The 20718-nt window shown below is 37.5% G+C and overlaps 1 protein-coding gene across 1 annotated transcript in view; it reads left to right on the top strand.

Annotated features, from left to right (window-relative positions):
- LOC111331164 (serine/threonine-protein kinase 10) overlaps window positions 1-19853 on the top strand; it is a 20250-nt gene extending 397 nt beyond the window's left edge. The window contains exons 2-22 of the mRNA XM_022936222.2: window positions 1620-1784; window positions 2372-2420; window positions 3023-3081; window positions 4183-4273; window positions 4929-5001; window positions 6289-6346; window positions 6785-6921; window positions 7250-7331; window positions 7917-8024; window positions 8654-9940; window positions 10678-10823; window positions 11070-11193; window positions 11350-11478; window positions 12135-12197; window positions 12484-12564; window positions 13003-13132; window positions 13895-14019; window positions 14823-15011; window positions 15166-15291; window positions 15792-15905; window positions 17884-19853. Of these exons, the coding sequence (XP_022791957.1) occupies window positions 1620-1784; window positions 2372-2420; window positions 3023-3081; window positions 4183-4273; window positions 4929-5001; window positions 6289-6346; window positions 6785-6921; window positions 7250-7331; window positions 7917-8024; window positions 8654-9940; window positions 10678-10823; window positions 11070-11193; window positions 11350-11478; window positions 12135-12197; window positions 12484-12564; window positions 13003-13132; window positions 13895-14019; window positions 14823-15011; window positions 15166-15291; window positions 15792-15905; window positions 17884-18075 (3528 nt within the window). The 3' untranslated portion in view covers window positions 18076-19853. The remainder of the gene's footprint in view (window positions 1-1619; window positions 1785-2371; window positions 2421-3022; window positions 3082-4182; window positions 4274-4928; window positions 5002-6288; window positions 6347-6784; window positions 6922-7249; window positions 7332-7916; window positions 8025-8653; window positions 9941-10677; window positions 10824-11069; window positions 11194-11349; window positions 11479-12134; window positions 12198-12483; window positions 12565-13002; window positions 13133-13894; window positions 14020-14822; window positions 15012-15165; window positions 15292-15791; window positions 15906-17883) is intronic.
- Window positions 19854-20718: the final 865 nt, after the last annotated feature.

Genomic DNA, 20718 nt, shown 5'->3' with positions numbered 1-20718 from the left:
AAAATGCATATTAACCATGATTTGGGCCGTTGCTGCTCCGTAAATTCCGGCGAAATCTAGTTTGAGTCTACTCGACTCAGCTTTGAGTTTGTCTCCTAATAAACAGTGTACATCGTCTTGTGGAGTTGTATGAATATTTCTGTTGTTAATTTCAGTAACAATGCATGAATGCAGTATTTCGTGAGAAAAATGTCTGTAAATTTCCTTATTGGTTAGGAGTTGTTCATGCGATTGGTCTGGTTGTTCTTAAAAATATTTTGAGATTCGGTGTTCATAGCTTCACCGGCGAGAGAAATATGCGACGGTAAAGCCTAACGTTTTGTTTATTCTGACGATGTTTTGTGCAATGTTTTTTGAACAAACAGTACCAAGCAGTTGTTACGATGTTTCTGTCAACTTAAATTTGCATTGTGAGATCCAGCGTGAGATAAATAGTTTTTAAAAAGCTTTTAATTACCTCTAGTAGAGGTTACTAAACTATCCCCTCGCTCTCCATTTGGAAAGATTATTTCAGGTTGAAATGTAAATTGGTATCCCTGAGGCATTCTGCATAAAGAACTAACAAGTACAAGAAATTGTAATTACTCTAAATAGGAAGTTATCGAAGTATGACCCTTACAGTCGGCACATTAACGTCTTCATGACATAAATGATATTGGTGGGCAGCTGTAAAGTGCTTCCTCAATAGGATTGCTAAAAATATTGAAACAAAGTATCTTTTATTGTATTTCTGACAAACATTGTCTGCCTGGTAACCATCTTTTATTTCCTCTTCCAAGATCTGATTTGTAATTCTCCCCTCTAGTTGCTATACATTTTATTATAACTTAGTTAGGAAAACTTGGTGTTATATCAAGATAGCTCAAGTTTGTCTATTTTCATTAATTGATTTGTGTATAACGGAATGGTGTTGTTTGGAAAGTTGCTTGTTTATCACTTCTTGGGGTCAGAAGGTTAATTTAGTCTTGATCTTCCTGGTTGTTATGTAGTGGTGGTTAGTGATTGAAGTTATGCACATGTGTGCAAGGATCATTTAGCAAGTGTAAGGATTCAGATGAACCATCTCAGCTGAAACTTCTTATTTTAAAAAAAAAACTCTTGCACAAAGTAGTAAAGTAAGCACAATGTAAAGGCAGCAAATTTCTATATTTTCTTAAAATGAACTTAAATGAAGATTTTATTGTGTGGGACTTAATAATCTTATGACTGATATGGCCCTGTGTGTGCTTCTTTTGAAAAATGGAAGAGAAAAATCGAGTTTCCAGATGGGAAACTCGATTTTTCTCTTCTACTCAAATTGTTTATTTTTCATCATTACATATTGAAACTCGACAAGCTGAAAGAAGAAGGAAAGAAAAAAGATTGAGTGGTGTTCATGTGAAAAATGCTTATTGTTTGAGTTAGGTAAAAGTACGAAAATATAGGCTCTCTGTCATGACCTTTCTGACTCATCCTCTCACTCAGTCAACAAGTATATCAAACTTTTTGCTTTTTTTTCTTTGTGGGGCATTTTGGGTCATGTGATATATTTAACTTATTCTATGTGATGTACAATTCTAAGTTGAACTCAGCTCCAACAGTTTGTCCTACTGCATTTGTTTCACTTAAAATGTTTACAGGCAGAACGCAAAACTGATGGTGTTCTGGCAGCTGCTAAGATCATTGATGTTAAAGATGAAAGTGAACTGGATGACTTTATGGTTGAAATAGACATCTTGAGTGAGTGTAAACACAAGCATGTTGTGGGGATGTATGAAGCTTACTACCATGAAAATAAGTTGTGGGTAAGTAGTTAGAAGCTTGTGTTGCAAAATGTTTCTAAGATGTAAAAGAGAAAAACAAGAGACAATTTTCAGTTACCCTTAAAAATGAAATCATTCTGTTATTTCTATAGATTTTTATGAACTAAAGTTGCACAACCCTAAGTACTAAAGTGACTTAGGGTTCTGCAGTTTGGTCTGTGATGAAGTTATTAACAAATCAGATAACAGTGGAGTAGGTCCGATTCATTAATCGTATGTATGATTATTGATACAAATACATGACATAAAGCATGGAAATATAAATAAATTAACAGCTGGGTAGTTTTGTAAATTTATCTTAGTTTCGATTACTTTTGATTAATTGGTAACAGGATTTGACTGATTATGAAAAGCCCAATATGAGCACACAGTCTAAAATTCAGGCTTGTAATTGACTGTTAGTGTTATTTGCAGGTGCTCTTGTACAGACTATGGGATCTTTATTTCCAATTAGTGCTAAAAAAAATTGATATTAAAGCTATACCTGGTAAACTATTTCCTTTGTAGAGATATTTTAGGTGATTGTAACAACAATGTAGACAAAGAAATCATAACTGTTTAATTTGTAGATGATGCTGGAATTTTGTTCTGGGGGAGCTTTAGATGATTTGATATTAGGTAAGTATTTTGGTAAGGTTGTGTTGTATAAACATCAGTTTGTCCTAATTTCCTTTATGAGAGATATTTACACCTCAAGTTTTGTACAGTAGCTGGACAGCAACTAGGCCATGTCAGTTTGGAAAATGAAAAAGGGCCAGGTGGGGAGGGGAATCATTGGATGAATTTTGCAGTAAATTATATCACAGACAGTATGATGTTATTTGCAGTATCAAGGCTGTGGTCTAGCAATGCACGGTGGCCCCTGGCCCTTACTTTTGCTCTTGGGCGACTCAGGAATTTTAGCTTTTTCATACAAAGCACATGATGGACATCCTGGATTTTACAGATTTAAAGCACTGGGCTCCACGATTTTACTTGAAAAGCACAACAAAGTAACTGCAAAGTAACTTAAATTATTTTCATTCGGAATTTGGTATGGAAATGAACAGAATCAGTTATAATAAAAACAGATTTACTGAAAAAATTATTCACCCTCTTCACCAAGACCAGTAAACTGCAAATGAACTCAAAGAGACTGGTTTTAATGAACAGTATGTATTGAATTTACTCAGGAATTAAAGGTTTCACAGAACTGGACAGTAATTTATTTTCTGTTTTAGAACTTGAGCGAGGTCTAAATGAGGAACAGATTAGAGTAGTCTGCAAGCAAATGTTTGAGGTAATGATAAGTTGTTGTTGTTTACTGTTCAGTGTCCTCTTTGCTTGTGGATATGTGAAGTATAAGAACAAGTAACGTTGGGATTGGACATTTTGTTGCTTTAGCATGGCTATAAGTGTCTGGTGAGAGTATGCATCTTGTAAAAAATGGTGGACCAATATTTAAATGTGGCAGATTTGTTGGGGAGTTCTTTAATTTGTGACATGACAGCTCACTAGCTCATTTCCAAATTACTGTTGGCCTCTTTTTCAAAACAACCTCTGGTACTCAGCCTTTCACATGATTATAAGTTTTCATTCACATAAAAATTAGACTCATTCTTTTCATTATGTATGCATGGTTGAGCCTCAGGCCTCATTTTGAAAAAGAGGCCAAAGGTAATTTAGAAATGGCCTATTCTATGTCTCTAGGAATCACAGGATATTGGCTTTTAGTATTCTCACTTATTATACTAATTGGATATTCTGCACAATGTTTCAAGAAGTTCACCATAGTGTCACTTCAATTTGTGTCCTGAATGGTAGTTGTCCTCGTTAAGAACAAATTTACTGTCTTGTAATTGTTGTGGGTCATTTAGAAGCAAATGTTTTGCAGGATGAATGTGCCTTTTTTTTTTAAGGTTTCAGATCTTATGGGATGTTACCTGCTTCTATTAAATCATCTTAGAGATGAGTGTTATTATAAGACTCCAAAGCAGCCAAAACTATATTCATAACTCATTTTCTAGGGGCCATCATTTTACACAGCATTTTTTCTGTGCTTTTTTGGGTCTTCTGACTGAATTTTTGAAAGTAGTCAGAAACCTCAGTGTTTGATCTGTAAACCTTGTGCCATAGTGCAGGTTTAGTAAGCTTTCCATTTCTTTGTTAAAATTTTTTGTTCATGGTAAAATATGCCATTAGAAAGAGAGTTAATAAGTTAGTTTTTTTTCTGCAGTTTCATTTTAAAGTACTAGTTTGTGGAAAATTAATATACTATGGCAATTTCAAAACAATTTCAGATTCATTTTAGTGGTGCTGAAAAGTCACATCAGCTAATATTTTACAATTTGCTTGGAGAAAATTTGATCCACTTATTTATGTTTTCTCTTCTTAATTGTAGTGCCTCCACTTTCTTCATACTCACAAAGTAATCCACAGAGATTTAAAGGCTGGAAATTTGCTACTTACAAATGAAGGCAACATCAAGCTTGGTAGGATGTGTTTGTAAATTGCAGGAGGCCAGGGAAAAAAATTCCTCTGAGGAATAAGTCCAATTTTGCAGAAGGGTGCTCTCACTTGTGTTATTTGGTATTTGATTAAATCATTGTAATTGTTAGTGTAAGATGCATTGTTCTAAAGTTTCAGCGCACAGGACTCTTGATGGAAAAAGGTCCAGGTATAGTGTTCTGTTTTGGGCAAGACGCTTTACTCTCACAGTGCTCTCTCTCTCTCTCTCTCCCCCACATGAGTATCTGTGGGTTCTAGGAGAAAGCTTGGAAAAAATGCAGGGATGGTGGGGGGGGGGGGTCAGCAATAACTCAGCATCCTTTTCATGAATTAGTAGCAATGCTCAACACTTCTTGTTACTTAATGCTACTGAAGTAAGGGTAAGATCTGTCAGTGTGGGTCACCTGACTCTTGCCTGGACTTTACTCTGTTCATCTTAGTAAGTGGGCACAAATTTAACTTATGAAAAATTGTCTTTTTCTTATTCAGGGTTACCGGTTTCTTGTTTTAAGGTTACAAAATTTCATTGTATGAAAACTAAATTGTTTTGTAATGTAAGCTTGGTGTGTGAAGGATATTCACTGTCCTAGGGATGGACGGTTAGGCCCTCCTTAAAGTGTGGTGCAATTTATTTTTCAGCTGATTTTGGTGTTTCTGCCAAGAACAAGAAAACTATACAGAGAAGAACAACATTCATAGGGACACCTTACTGGTGAGTTAGAATATGAATCAAATGCAAAGCCCTTGTGTGTAGACCTATGAAACATTAATAGTAAGGTGACCAAACACAGTTTTCGCACACACTTTTGCTGATGCAATTCAGCGCTGGCACAAGGACTGCAAAAACAAACATGCTATCAATAGAGCAGTCATTTTATTTACTCAATGCATACCTGCACTATCTGTGCTATTTTTTTCTCTATAGTTGGTGCAATGTATTGATAGCTTTAATCTTTTATTATAAAGACATGTTAGAAAAGTTAACGGTGCAAAGAATTTAGCAATTCTCAGCTTTTTCATCATTACCAAAGAACCCAGTTAAATGCAGCACATGTGTAGTAAGTAAAAAAATTGTGTTTGAATGGAAAATTGCTTTCTCGGAAATATGCCTATTTCTTCAGAACCACTCATTAGAATTTCACGAAATTTGGCACGAAAATACTTTAGGAAATAGGTAACTGTAGTATTGAAAAAAAAAAGATTTTTAACGAAGGAAATTCTAGATAATCAAGTGAATCCTCAACAAGGGATAATGAAAGATATCTTTGTTAAATTGTTAGCAAAATGGTGTTAACTTGTGAGTATCATTACAAGCTTGTTGCATGCAAATTATAAAGAAAATCTAATGACTAGATTTTCTACAAATAAACAAAACCAATTTAAAGGCCTGTTTATATTTATTCGCATTGCCATGGCAATGGCACATACATCAGCCTAACTATCAAAAAAACAAAGTTTGAGTTGTTAACTTGCTTGCTGCCAGTTTTGGCGACCGAGAGATCAAGGGTTTTAGAGAAAATGGTGAAAGAAGCACAGGTACAAAAACTGTGTTCAGCCACCTTAATAGATGATCAGGAAAAACTCCTCAAGTTTCGAGTCAAGTAAACTGTGTTATATTTAACCAAGTGCTACGTCGTGGATCGTGCAACCCATGTTACTTCATTCATTGCAAGAAGTTCTGTTTTGAAGTATTTTTTATGCAATAGGTGTGGAATTTGTTGTGATGTAGCTCCTTGAAGAAATCATGGGAAATTTGAACTTTTATGGCTAAAATAGGGGCCCCTCAGATGTTAACCATGTATGCCTATATTTCTTGAGAGCAAGGCTCTCAGAGTCCAGCGATAGCAAAGGAGAAAACTCATTTAAATGTTTATTTATTTATCAGCAGTATTTCATCAGGCTGGCCCAGTTCAGCAGCAAGTAATAACAATATTCTAGAGTAAGGCATGCCAAGAGACTTGAGATAATTTACAATAATTGGTAAATGCTAATTTTTTAGGATGGCTCCTGAAGTTATTGTTACAGAGACATGCAAGGATGACCCCTATGACTACAAGGTAATGTTGATCTCATCTTTTGCGTGAACTGTGGTATGCACTACCCTGAACTGTTCAAAATACTTCAAACATCCAGCTACTAAACACAATTAGGTGCACAAATGAAATAGATTTTTAAAATGTGTAGTTTTTTAGTTCTGAAATGTTAAAAACAAATGTACTGCTCTGTGGTAAAAGACTATTTTAGATTTTTCTGAAAGCCATAGTGTCACTTTGGAAGGTTTAATTATGTCATTGAGTTTACCTCATGTTCTTCCATATATGACTTCTCCTTCATATGCCATGATAACTTTTAATAACAAAAGTGCTCTTAGAAAGCCCCTTTTCCCTCCCCATGTCCCCTTCCCCCACCTCCCCTACAGGGTTTGGGTTAGAACATTCAGGGAAGTTGAAAGACCATTACCTTGCTGAATTTAAATTTCTTGACTTTTGTTTAAGGCTGATATTTGGTCTGCTGGTGTTACACTCATTGAACTGGCTGAGATGCAACCTCCTTACCATGACATGCATCCTATGAGGGTGTTATTCAAAATACCTAAAGCTGACCCCCCTACACTGCAGTTTAAAAACAGATGGTAAGTAAGGTCATTGGGTGGGGTGGGAAAGGGTGATGGGCCATTAGGCACATTGTCAGTCAGGGGAACAGTGGCTTTTAGTGGGAGGCAAGTGTTGTCATTGACACTCTAAACAATCTTTCTTGGTACTTAATATATATTTTTTGTGGTAAACTTTTACTTTATATGATTATATACATGTATGGTTTGCTTTTCTTCTACAGAAGTTAGACTTTACTTTCAGGTCTTGCGTTTGCAAAAGTAGTGTTATGTTGTTACAAAGTTATTGTGAAAGATTCTTCACTTTCTCTACATTCCACAAACTGCTTTAATTTTTTTCTTTGGTTAGGTCCAAGGATTTTCATGACTTTCTGTCTCTCTGTGTGGTGAAATCCCCTGAAATGCGATCATCAGCAGCAGATTTACTGGAGGTGAGAAGCCAAGTTAACATAATCTATATAGTTATACATGTAATATGTACGTATGATGCACGATCCTTCGCAGTAGATAGCGTTATTTGTGCAATAGCGAAAATCAGACCTGAAAAAAATCAGGCCTGTACGGGATTTGAACCACTTACCTCTGCGATACTAGTGCAGGTCAGTGGTTCGAATCCCGTACAGGCCTGATTTTTTTCAGGTCTGATTTTCGCTATTGCACAAATAGCGCTATCTACTGCGAAGGATCGTGCATCATATATATTTAATACCGCAGTTCAAAATATATGAACTTCATATATTCATTGTACATGTAATATGTGTTTGAAGGAAAAACATTTTTTATGGAAAATGATAGAATGCAGATGTGATAAAAATTGTGAAATTGAACTCTTCATTTCAAGTGACTAGCATCTTATTTCTTCTTACAAAATCACCTTTGAACCACACTTTAAGGTTACAAGAATAAAGGAAATGATCCTCAATTGTTAAACGAATTATCCTTGTATGGAGAATATGCTTAAGGATGTTAGGGTGTAAAGTGTTAGTAATCCAGAGAATCATTCGACTTTCCTGCAGCATCCTTTTATTGTTAACTGTGTTGACAATAAACCACTGAAAGAACTCTACAACGAAGCCAAGGCTGTTGTGATTGAGGAATTTGAAGACCTGCCTGAAGATAAAGAGGTGCTGTTTTATTCATTTGATTTACTTTTGTAAATGCAAATATTCATTAGGAGAGGCATATGTATGCTCACAGTATGCTGACTCATTAAGGGTGCAGTTCTATCTGATGATATGGATCATCATCCAACATCATTGTGAAACGAAAGCATAAGTCCTAGACATGGACTTAATAATTCCCTTGATTTATTATGACCCAAGTGAACATGGGTCGTGGAACCTAAAAATAGCCAATTGACTGGCCCATAGCCAATAGCCAATGGACTGGCCCATAGCCAATAGCCAATGGACTGGCCCATAGCCAATAGCCAATGGACTGGCCCATAGCCAATAGCCAATGGACTGGCCCATAGAGTGACGTTGGGCAGACGCCTTGTACTCTATGTGAAGTTGACAAAGAGTGATACAGAATGCCGTTAGTGGAACCAAAACTTATTTTCGTGTGTGTGTGTTTTTTTTTTCTCGACTTTGGTGAAAGTTGAAAGATTTATTTGAAGTATTTTGTAAATTCTTATGAAAGACATAAATCAATATTTTCGCTCGTCTTGTTTTGTGTCTTAGTACCCGAGAGAAATTTCTGACCGATCAACTTTTTTTAATTCACTTTTTGGTCATGATTTTTCCCAACTTAGAAGAGAGATAAAGAAGCCTTGAAGTCAACAGAATCTACCGAGTCTTTGGACGAAAATGAAGAACTGTTTAGCGAAACAGGTTCAAAGGACTTGGATAAGGAGAAAGACGAGACAGTGAGTGAGCTGGAAGAATCTACAGAGAAGGAAAAAGATACTGAGAAAGGGGATGGGACAGAGAAAGGTGATGAAGAACTCAAGGAAAATGGAGAGGAAAAGAAAGAAGAAGGAGATGAAAAGTTACTAGAGAAAGAGGGGGAAATAGCAGATGTAGGGGAAACGAAGGAAGAACAAAAGCCAGAAGAAGAAAGTAGTAAAGAAGAGGGACCCTTGGAGAACCAAGAGGATGCAGTGGAAGAAAAAACAGAAGTTTCAGATGACAAGGAAGCGAAAGAGGAAGAAGGGAAAGAAGAACTTGAGAAGAAGGAGGAGGAAGTTGAGGTGAAGATAGAGGAAGCTGGAGAGACGAAGGATGAAGCTGAAACGGAAGCACAAGATGCTGAAGTAAAGAGAGAAGAAGGTCAAGCCGAGACAGAGGAAGCGGTAGAACAAATCCAAGATGATGAAGAAACAAAGGAGGAAGTTTCAGAAAGTAGAGAGGAAACAGAAGAAAAGAAAGAAGAAATTGAAGAGAAACTCGAGGAAAGTGCAGAGAAAGATAAAGAATTACCTGAAGTTGTAACAGAAGATGCTGAAGAGAGAGCAAACGATACTGAAGCGAAAGAAGTGGAAGATGGGAAAGCAGTTACTACTGAGGAGGCGAAGGAGGAACCCACATCGGAGGAGGGTGAAGCCGTGGTAGTTGTTAAAGAAAGTAATGAACCAGCAAAAGTAACAAAAAAAGAAGGACAGCAACTACCTGATAAGTATTCTACGCGCTTAGACAACATCTTAGACAAGTTAGAGGAAGACGAAGGAGCTTCAGTAGGCGAAGTAGTAGAACCATTAGTTCCGCAAGATAAAGAAAAACCGGAAGAGAGTGAAAAGCAGAGGGAAGAAGAAACGACAGGTCAGTTAGATGAAGAAAAGAAAGATGAAGAAAAGAAAGATGAAGAGAAATCAAATGACGCTGAGGAAACAGCCACAGAAGTGGAGGAGAAAGAAACAGAGGAAATGAACGACGAGGACAAGGAAGGTGAACAGACTGAAAACAAAACTGAACTAAAAGGTGAACTGATTTTAGATGCAAATGAAAAGATTCCTTTATCAAATGGCGACGTGTTAGTTCAACCCGTGAAGAAGGACAACGAAGCGTCTAATCGCACTGAAGAGAAATCAGAAACTACGGATGTAAGTTAGTTGAATGTTAAATCTTTCTAGTCTACAGGGTTTTTTTGGATCGCCCTTTTTGAAGCTTGTTGTAAAACATTTGCAGCCATTCTTTGAAACACAATCTTTGTTAAACAATGCTCTCTGGAGCGTTACATGACATCCCAAAGAACGTCTGCAGAAGAGACTACTTGTGTGTTTAAAGAGGGTAAATTTCCAAAGAAAAAGTGGTGCTGCATCGATGGGGGAGTATAACAAGATAATTTGGCTTTATAAACTGAGTTGAAAATGTGTATTAGTATATACTAAAACAGTGGATAGCGTCGAAGGCGCGCTCTGATTGGCTAGTCAAACTCCGAATATCCTTTGCTATTCACCCCCAAGCAACTCGGGAAAAATGGCGTCCCGGTTTGCATCCGTGACAAGCGAAGAAATCACTCAAATCAGTTTTTGGTGGTGTATATTATGTCACTGTTTTAGTATATACTAAAACAACTATTCACCGAAGTGGAGGTGGTTAGTGGTGGATATTTACCGAGCCGGTGACCAATTTACATTATCAACTCAGTTGATAAAACAAAATTATCTAGCTGTATGATATGTTTTCTTACTGGGACTGATTAGACCCAAGGATCGAGATATCTTACTCAGGCTGTTGTCCCGGATTGTGCCCTCTACTTGAAATATAAATTACAGTATTTTTAGTTTATAGCAGGGGTTGTTAGCCTCCCGTTGAATTTTTACTTATCATCATCTAGGGCCAGGAGGAGAAAAGTTTCAAAACATTGAAAAGGATCCGTAAGTATGAGAAAGATGGCAAGATAGTGACGGAGACCACATCACGAGTTGTAGATGTGAGTCAGGATGACTACAGGAATGCACTGATGAAAGAACAGCAACAAAGGTACTGAAAACGAGTGTGACTGAGAATTAAAGATTTGCTGCAAATTTTTTAAGGGGTAGTCGTGATGGATATACCTAAGGAAGCTTACCATATTTTTCGCTCAGCTAGTAGTAATCTGTTTACTTGTGAGCGAATTAATGTAGAAGGAGTTGAGTTTTGGTCGAGCTCTTCTTGGGCGTACCTACTTGAGGGAGAGTTATCTCGAAGGCGAGGGCCACTTACGTCTCTTTCACGTCTATTTCCTAGAAAAGTGAATCTTCGTGAGATGAAGATCCTCCAACGCGAAGAACAGAAACAAGGAATACTACTTATGGCCAAAATTCGCCGCCAGTGGGATGCTCAGGAACAACGATTTGAACAGGAGCTGCAGGTGCCATATAAATAATCCTTTAGATACTAAAATTGCTACGTTGATTAATTTTAAATGATACCTCTTTTACGCAGGAGATGTTTTCCTTTTTGAAAGCAAGAGACTACTTTTTGTAGGGAGTATTCCACATGTTAACTAAATTTATCGTCTTTGTAGGAATTGGAAAAGAAGTTTGAGGTAGATTTGGACACTTCAAGTAGGAATCAAAAGAAAGACATAGAAAAACTAGAGATCGCACAGAATGCGGACCTTCGTACTTCCTCGCGCAAGATGAAACAAGACCAGGTAAATTTTGAGATTCATTCTCTTAGCTCTTGTGTTTCAATCACAACCGTTTTTAGGTCGAGGAGTTGAAGTTTTCCGATTGTACGCTCTTTTAAACTGTTCAGTTGGGACTCGGAAGCCCCTGGGAGTAGTCATTGTAAGACTTTTCCGCGCCTTTAAGGGGAGGGGAGAAAAGGGAACACTGATTTTAGTCTTGTAGCCCTATTTTTTCTGCTTTCTCCTTATTGCACTTTTACGAATTCGCATTTTTTTGTTCCATATCCGGTGTAATGACATTGTATTTCTTCTCTATTTATTGCGAGTGTAACGACCGGGAACTGAAGCTAGCGCTAGACTTCGTTAAGCCGGCAAGAACGACAGCGATCTCTCAATACTTTATTAACCGTTTCAACATGGTTCGATACCAGTTGGAAAAGTTGATCGATAAAAATCAACCAGAAACTGTTTTCTTATCCAAGAGAACAAATAAAACCTCGGACAACCTAACAGTTGATCCTAAGAGAACACGACTTTAGCCTGATCCTCTCTTGAAGCGTCTCTCAACCATAAAACCCAATTGTATGTGTGACGTGTAACGTGTGACGTGTGACGTGACAATTGGTAAGGCGACGAGAGATTACACTTGTGTCTCACAGTCACTGCTTTCTTGCTCTCAGGAAAAAGACCTCAAGAAATTCAAAGAGAACCTCAAAGAGGAACTCAAATCTGCCAAGAAAGAGGTTTGAAAACTGAACAAGTCTTTTACTGAATCGTCTGATTTTCGTGGAAGTGAAAGGAACATACTGTAATAGCTGTTATGTTATGGTTTACTCATTTATGAGTATTTTAATTGGGTTTTATGTACTACTTATAGTGAGGAAAAAATTACCTTGATAGCAAACCCATTGTTTCTGAAGGAAAGACTCTCCTTGGTCAAATGAGACGCGCTTTATAGCAGCTTAAGTTTTAGAAATGCCTTCGTTATATCGATGGATATTCCTTTTATTTCCTATGATTCTGTTTAAGGTGGATCAGCTGCCAAGGAATCTAAGGAAGGAGAGTTGGAGAAAGAAGAGAGATGAAGTAGAAGTCTCACAGCGACAAGCTGTAAGTACGACAATTACTTTAAGAAATTCATTAGACTTAAGTACAGTACTAATACAAAATTCTTCTTTATAAAGATAGCCCACAGTTGCCAGTTTCGATAGCTCTGAACCATCTTTTTAAAATCTAAGGATAAATTGTTTTTTGGCCTTCATTAAGATTTTCAAGTTCACACCTTAAGATGTTTTTTTTTTGAAGATGACAGACATCTATTGAAACTGGCAGCTGTAAGAAAGAAACTGTGGGCTCTGTTAGAAGAACAATTTGACATTAAGCAGTATGAAAACTGAAGAAGAATTCTCAACCTATTCAATATTGAGATAAACCCTTGTTTCCATTCGGGTTAAAGTGTCGCGAAGCAAGTCCCTGCAAAAAGCAACATTCTTCCAGGTTTAGGGAGCTAACGTGTAGCCGTAGTGATGGTGTGTTTCCTGTCTTTAGGAACACGAATTTCTAGCCATGCAACAGGCGGATTTTGAAAGATTCACGAAAGAGCTGATTGAATTACATCGTGAGAAGATGTACAGCCTGGAAATGCAGTTCCTAAAGGCGAAGCACGCTCTAAAGAGAGGTACGTTTCTTGTTTGAAAATTGTCTCTGTGAATTGTATATGAATTAAATTTTTTCTGTTGATTTTCGTCGCTTATAATGTTAGAGAAAAGGTCATTAAGTTTATAGATCGTTAAAATATTTTGAAACGCCTTTTATTCGTTCAAAACACGCGCTACTTTCCTGTGGAAATCATCCCAGATATCGCGCGGCCAAAATGTCACATGGTTTACGTCTGTGACGAGACTGTGTTTGGTAAATAAACCTAGATAAACCAAAATAAGCGGTACTAGCTGACAAATCGCTTGCGCATTTGAAGCTGTGTGCAAGAAAATGACAAGACGGCGTCCTAAGACAGTAATGTTTTCAAACATATCGATGTCATAGACATAATTCTCAGTTTCCCGGGACATTTTTTTTCGGTAACTTGGCCGTATTTTGGCCGCAAAAAGTCATCGCATTTTTTTTTGTTTTCATTTTCAATTCATTATTCATTTATTACATGTGTCAAGGAAGGAAACTATGCAAAAAGAAAATTTTTGTCAAGTACACTTAAAACGTACTAGGGAGCATTACTCGTTTGTCAGTTTCAAATGCGTTCGTGATCTCCCTATGTGCTTCTATATGTTTCTGGTTTTGACTCGTACCGATTGCTCCATAATTCGTTCATAAATTTTTTCGGGGGTACTGCAGCTTGCGCGTCCTTGTTCATTGAGGACACGATCAATTTCTGAATTAAATCACTCTCAACTAAGCATTGGGGATCGTGTCGTTTTGTTTGCAGGGCACGAGTCAGATTTGTGGGAAATTGAGCAGCGACAACTGCAGGACAGACATCAGTTGGCCAGAACACAACTGAAGGAAACTTTCTTCTTGCAGCGATCACAGATGCTGAACAGGCATCAGAAGGTCAGAGAATTTACATAGTGATGTAATTTCAGTTTTGGTCTCGTGAATGGTGTAGAACAATGCTCGAAGGAGATTTTTTTGTTTGTAGCGTTCACTGTAAGGTTCTAAAAGAATTAAATTGTTAGGGGGCCCAGCCAGCTTTATCTACTCCAGCTATGCAGGACCACGAACGAACCGATCAGAACGAGCTAACTTACCGACTGATCGAAACTAGCTTAAAACTGAGTCACGCTACCTGAGTCTTACAGCCAGTAACATCACAGCCAATGTAAAAAATCTATTTACGTAAAAGAGGCTAGCATCCAAATTCTGTAGAAAAATACATATTGAAGTTGTTTCATTATCCACAACATTTGGCGTAGTCATTATTCCGAAACTTCTCAAATTTCCAAGCAAAGGGGTAACGAAAGCTAAAAAATACTGAAAATAACTCCGTAAAGTAAACAACAAAAGTTAGAGTTCTTTGACGTGATTGGCTAACTTATAAAATCATGTGCGCCGCACGTGAATAGAAAATAGAATATCAGAGGGGGGAAAGGAAATTTAAAAACGAAGGAGATTTTCTACAGCAAAACTAACAAGTCAATTTCCATGAATTAGACTCAACACCCGTCTGTCAAACAACTCAGTCTTCACTTCACTCTGACGATGACTTCCGCTCAAGGTATCGACATGTCAGTCACTCTCGCCGACTGCAGTCCTTCTCTAGATACTCGCGCCCAGAGTATCAGCTTAACCGATCAATTGTTACTCCTTGTTTGAAAACAGTTACTGTGTGTATGATCTTTCGCAATTTATTTCAGGAAGTGGAGCAACACAATCGTCTAACCAAACTGAAAGAAGAGGAAATGAAGAGACGTCATGAGATCGAACGGAAACGGCTTCCCAAGATACAACGGGAAGAAATCAAGTCTAAGACCCAGCAGTACCGCAAGTCTTTGAGGATAGAAAAGAGATTTTCAATGGATATTGAGCGAGAATTAATGAAAGAGGTAATATGATGAGTGGTCGTTTAAAACTAACATCATTTCAGTTATTGATATCTAAATATAAAGTGATCTTAGTTAGATGAAGGTGTCATTTTATCAACAGAAAACAAGGGAAAAAGCGGTGGACTTAGTTGTTGTTTCCTTCGTTTGTTTTTAGTTTGAATTGCAGGAACGGAAAAAGGCTCGATCAGAGTATGATAAATTGATATTCCGACAAGAAATGGAGGTGGAGGAGCTGCGTGTCTCCTCTGAATCTGCTCTTAAGGAGTTGTTACTGTTACAGGTTAGTAGTTTTTGACCCTCTGTCATCTTGCAAAGGAATACGAACTGGGAAACAGTATCACTTCGAAAGGAAAGGAGAAATGTGCTTGTTATTCCTTCGTAGGGAAAAAGGTTCAACAGAATAATTTGTGATGAACTGTTGACTGCACATTGCACACAGGTATAACATGACAGTCACTGCAGATCATGATCATTATGAGTAATTTTAATTTGATTGTTTGAAGTATTTTAGGATTGCATACGTTCGATGATTGGTCGAACAAAGTTGGCTTGTAAGATGGAAAGTCTGCACTTCCAGGGTTTGCTTATTTTTCTTTGGGTCTCCATGATTTGTTATCCCTGGATATATTTTCATTTTGACCTGCTTTGTGATTACCTTGGTTTTGGTTGCTCAACATTTAATCTTAATGCGCTTTAGTCTCCCGGGCCAGGATGGAAACTGAAAAAACACAAAAAGATTTAAAATTTAAAAGGATTTCGTATGATTGATTGGTTCTGCAGAACGAGAAGCGTCACATGTTAATGGAGAGCGAAACAATGAAGTTAAAAGAACGCGACGAAAAGCATCAAACTCAATTAGAGACCTGGAAAGCTGAACTTGGTCCACGAAAAAAGGTAAGGCGTGGCTAAGTCATTCTTCCTGCATATGCTTGACAGTTATCGAAAACGCGGTACTCTATAGGCGTTTATAGTTGATTTTCAATAGACAGACGATTTGGTTTAAAAAAATTGTTCACTTTAGACTTAAAGTTTCAAAGAGACGTGCGTAACTCTTCTTAGGACATTAGATGGATTTAGCAAGAGGACGGGAATGTCAGTTGACAACGGCGCGCAGCAAAAATACCGATAAGAAACTGGGTCGAGAACGTCGCCCCATTGTGTTTCAGAAGTGACTTAGCAGTCGATAGTCGTTGTACCCTGCTGGCAGAGGCGTTTATTTGTTAACTTCCCCTACGGTCCACGTAACAAATAAACGGCTCTGCCAGCAGGGTATAGTCGTTGCAACGAGACGTAAACACAATATTTGTTGTTGAATAGCCTAAACTCGAGCCTAAACTCGGTTTTTTAAAGATCGCCAATACAAATTTTCGGTTTCACAAACAGCTTTAAGGACAACGAAACTATGCTCTTTGAGAGTTATGCAACAAGCGCAAACAAAGGATAAATTATAGTTACGGCTAGTTAGATGTTACTATATGTATCCACATGGGCGATTAAACTTTATAATTGCTCCATTCCAGGTAAGACTCGTGTCTGTTGATTCATCTGTCAAATTTTAGAGCCTACTGGATAGTTTTTTCTGCGATTTGTGTTGCTGTCATTTCGTTTCGTGCCACTAGATTTTGGCACTGCTCATCTTTCTACATACTGAGATTTATAAAGTATAATTTGGAAATCGCCATCGTTTCCACCCTTGTTTGCTACTCATTCATGATGGTACATCTCTTTTGAACATTGACTACTTAGAGATGCAATGCATTTTGAACGGGGTCATGGCGAAATCATGTAGAAACCAAGAGACCCAAACGACGAAGTTGTTTACGATGAGCTCTTGTCTAAGCTGAAAGAATGAATTGAACTCAAACAAGTAACCCAGGAAACGGTTAGGCTTAGGAATAAGACTTCGTTTCTGTTTCTTTGTTTGTTTGTTTTGTTTTGTTTCTTCTTTTTTTAACGGAGTCATTCAAGACTGAATTAAATTACTTGATTTGGAAAGTCGTGTCGAAATAAAATTGATTGTCATTTTCTTTAGTTGCGTGAGCACGACTTTCTTGTTTTCATCGGCGCTGATTAAAAAAGTTTAAGACTTAAAAAGTGCTAACCCAAGCAAATTCTCAAGTCGTTTATCTCTGACTTCAATCCATAAAGTATTCATTCATGATCGGTAAAAACGACAACGACAACAAATAGAAAAATAGTACGGTGTTTAAGTTTCATGATATTTCATTTCATTGACTTCCCTAAACTTCAACATGCAGCATGGTTATTGATGAATTGATTTGCGATAAAATTCAGCCGCATCCCATTCTTGGAGCTTTTATATAGGGTTAAAGAAAAAGTATTAAAGAAAAGCCCTTTTATTGTCTAAATCCTTGCTCATTCAAAAGCCAACTGAGTCCAGAAATCTTGGATCGCTTGTCTATGATTGTGTTCTAATTTCCTTTCGGGAATCCAGCAAATTGTCGAGGTAAATTTTCACAAATACACCGATTAAAACAAAGAAAAGGACTTAATTATCCTGGAGATGAGTTTTGAAGTACTTCCAAACAGTATTATCTCGTTTGCATCGATTTACATGAGCACAATTTACGCAAATCTCTGACGTTCTGATCGCGACGGGAAAACCAGCGAAATGACGTCCTGAACTTGTTTGAGAACGGCAACGCTAACACCGGAAGTCGAATGGTGTCGTGTCCAGACTATTCCGCGCGCTCTCTCGTTCTGAAATGACGTTCCCGTCCTCTTGCTAAATCTATCTATTTTTCTGTGTTCATCTTCGTGTTTTTTTCTGGGAGAGCTTTTCCTTGCTCTTTTTAAGATAGATTTTGTTTCGTCCTAATTTACACAATGTTTTTACGTTTTATTTCACCAGGTTCTCGAAGAGGAATTCGCGCGCGAGGAACGCGAACAGCAACTGTTTTATGCCAGAAATGGAAGCGATTACCCAATCTCCCCAGTAACGTCGAATAAGGAATCAGAAGAGGAGCCTGGGGAGATCCAAATTGACGGAGAGAAAACCCCAGAGGACAATCTTTCCAGTAAATCATCATCTGGATCTACTTAGTTCTATTATATCTCTATAGTTTCTGTACAGTTCTTGTTCAGTGTAATTGTGCATTCATTGTTTCAAAAGGTTTTATTTGTGACATGTGTTATATAATTTCCTTCTGGAATTAATCATTTGCCAGACAAGGGAACAAAGTAGTTCAATTGAACGTTTGGCTAGGGGTCAGTCGATCAGTTATGAATCTAAGAAGGCGAGAAACGATCTGAGATATGAAACACTAAATTTAAAGACAGCAATTTAGAACTGACCAGTGATTTAATCATTGTGAGATTAAGTTGTCGCATGGACCACTTTCATAAATGGCTGCCGTATAAATATTCTTTTTTTTAAATTTAAATTAGCCCTTCTGGCCTCGCTTGAGATAATGTCTTCTTTTGAATTTTATACTGGAGAACGAGGCAAGTAGGGCTAATTTAAATTTAAACAAAAGAATGTTAATCCGGCAGCCATTTATGAAAGTGGTGTACACAAGTCCATTTCCTAAGAGGAGACTAGAGATTTCGACAGTTTTATAGTGCATTCTGGGCTCCTTAGCATTATTACTAATGCCAAGTTCAACCAGTTAGCCGAAGGTGTAGACACTTATCACAGCAGTCGGACGACCAGGGTAGTACTGAGCCAATCAGAATTCTTGAGATATGCTATTTGTCCACACTTGTGAGAAAAGGTTGCAATCACGATTCTTGATGGGGTTACATTTGGTAGGACATGGGTGAGAACTTGAAAGAGTTTCCATTAAAACTTAACTGAAACTGAAGAACCAGTTTCTAAGTGTGCCTTCTTACATTTACATGATGCGGCAGATCGTGCCTCTTGGAATGCAATTGATAGACTCGATTTGAACGTTCGCGTCCACGCAAAAATTATCGGTTTGACATGCATTTTGTTTCCAAGTGGAAATAAAAGGTCGTGTGCCTAGGTATTAGACAGTATTATTACAAACTTTTTCGAGACTGGTCCTCCAAACATTCATCGGATTACTGTAGACTGAATTGAAAAATGCAGCTTTAAAGAAATTTATCAAGTGTTTCCAGCACAAGAGATATGTGTTTTTCGATAAGTTTTCACACTCCGTAACTTTTATTTAATGTGTTTTTGTGAAAGAATTATTCATTGAACTTGTCCTTACTCAAAAAATTTATTCTTTAGTTCATCGTCGTGTAAACCTTTTGTTTCAAAGGTCAAAGAAGTCTAGTCGTGTACATTTTGAGAACATGTTCAAGGCTTATATTGCTCTCGTTACAGAATTGGCTTTTGTAAGATGCTTTTCTTTTGTAGTTCATTATTTTGCCCATTATTTATCTTTTGAAACGTTATAATTTCTATAATTCCATTTCTTAAAGGGAATCATGTTTGGCTCGATGGCTGATTTCTTTACTTGGTTAAGTGGGCGGCTAAAGTTTAGTTTGACTGTTCATGGCAACGGCCTAAGCTTATCTCACTCTTCAGTACAAGGATCCTCACTGCGATGCTCGCAGTGGCTTTTGGTAACATATGGTCATCGACCACGAAAGAGGGGTCGAAAAACGCTTTTCGCTCGATATGAATATCTTGATTTTGTCCGAAATACTGTCTGTGTGTGATCGCAGTCCCCTTAAATTACAGTTTGTTTAGTAAGTGGAAAGTTTGGCGTAAGCGAATTTAAAAGAAACCAAAATCTGTTCAAGTAATTCCCTCTAGCCGAGCTGCGCTCACGTAGATTTTCAAATCTTACGGAATATTAAAAATACAAGATAAATATTTAAAATAGTCGAATAAAAAATATAATTATGATCTGTTCGTTTTGGTTTATTGTATTAGTGTAGATTTTAGAACGGCTGAGTTAATCCTTGCTCTGTCATTTCGGATCAACACCAGCTGTTTAATTAGAGGACGTTAGAAGTGGGCTTTAGATTGGGGTACCTAAAATATAATTTGGCTATATCAACTAAATTGAAATTGTAAATTGGCCACCGTAAAGAGTTAAAAAGCTGACGTTTCGAGTGTTAGCCCTTCGTCAGAGCGAACGCCATTCGCTCTGACGAAGGGCTAACGCTTGAAACATCAGCTTTTTAACTCTTTACGGTGGCCAATTTACAATTTCAACTTCGTTGACATAACTAAATCACATATGATGCACGATCCTCGCAGCAGATGGCGCTATTTAAGCAATAGCGAAAATCAGACCTGAAAAAAATCAGGCCTGTACGGGATTCAAACCACTGACCTCTGCGATACTAGTGCAGCGCTCTACCAATTGAGCTAACAAGCCAACTGGGAGCAGGCCGTTAAGTTGATTCGTAATAAACCCGTGAAAATGATAAATCAGATACAATGAAATATATGAAGTTCATATATTTTGAACTGCGGTATTAGATACATATGATGCACGATCCTCGCAGTAGATGGCGTTATTTAAGCAATAGCGAAAATCAGACCTGAAAAAAAAAAAAAAAAAATCAGGCCTGTACGGGATTCGAACCACTGACCTCTGCGATACTAGTGCAGCGCTCTACCAATTGAGCTAACAAGCCAACTGGCCTGATTTTTTTCAGGTCTGATTTTCGCTATTGCTTAAATAGCGCCATCTACTGCGAGGATCGTGCATCATGTGTATCTAATACCGCAGTTCAAAATATATGAACTTCATATATTTCATTG

The sequence above is a fragment of the Stylophora pistillata genome, chromosome 1 (genome assembly GCF_964205215.1).
Source record: "Stylophora pistillata chromosome 1, jaStyPist1.2, whole genome shotgun sequence".
Lineage (NCBI taxonomy): Eukaryota > Metazoa > Cnidaria > Anthozoa > Scleractinia > Pocilloporidae > Stylophora > Stylophora pistillata.
Note: the sequence above shows the minus strand (reverse complement) of the source record. Positions and strands in the feature narration are given on the sequence as shown.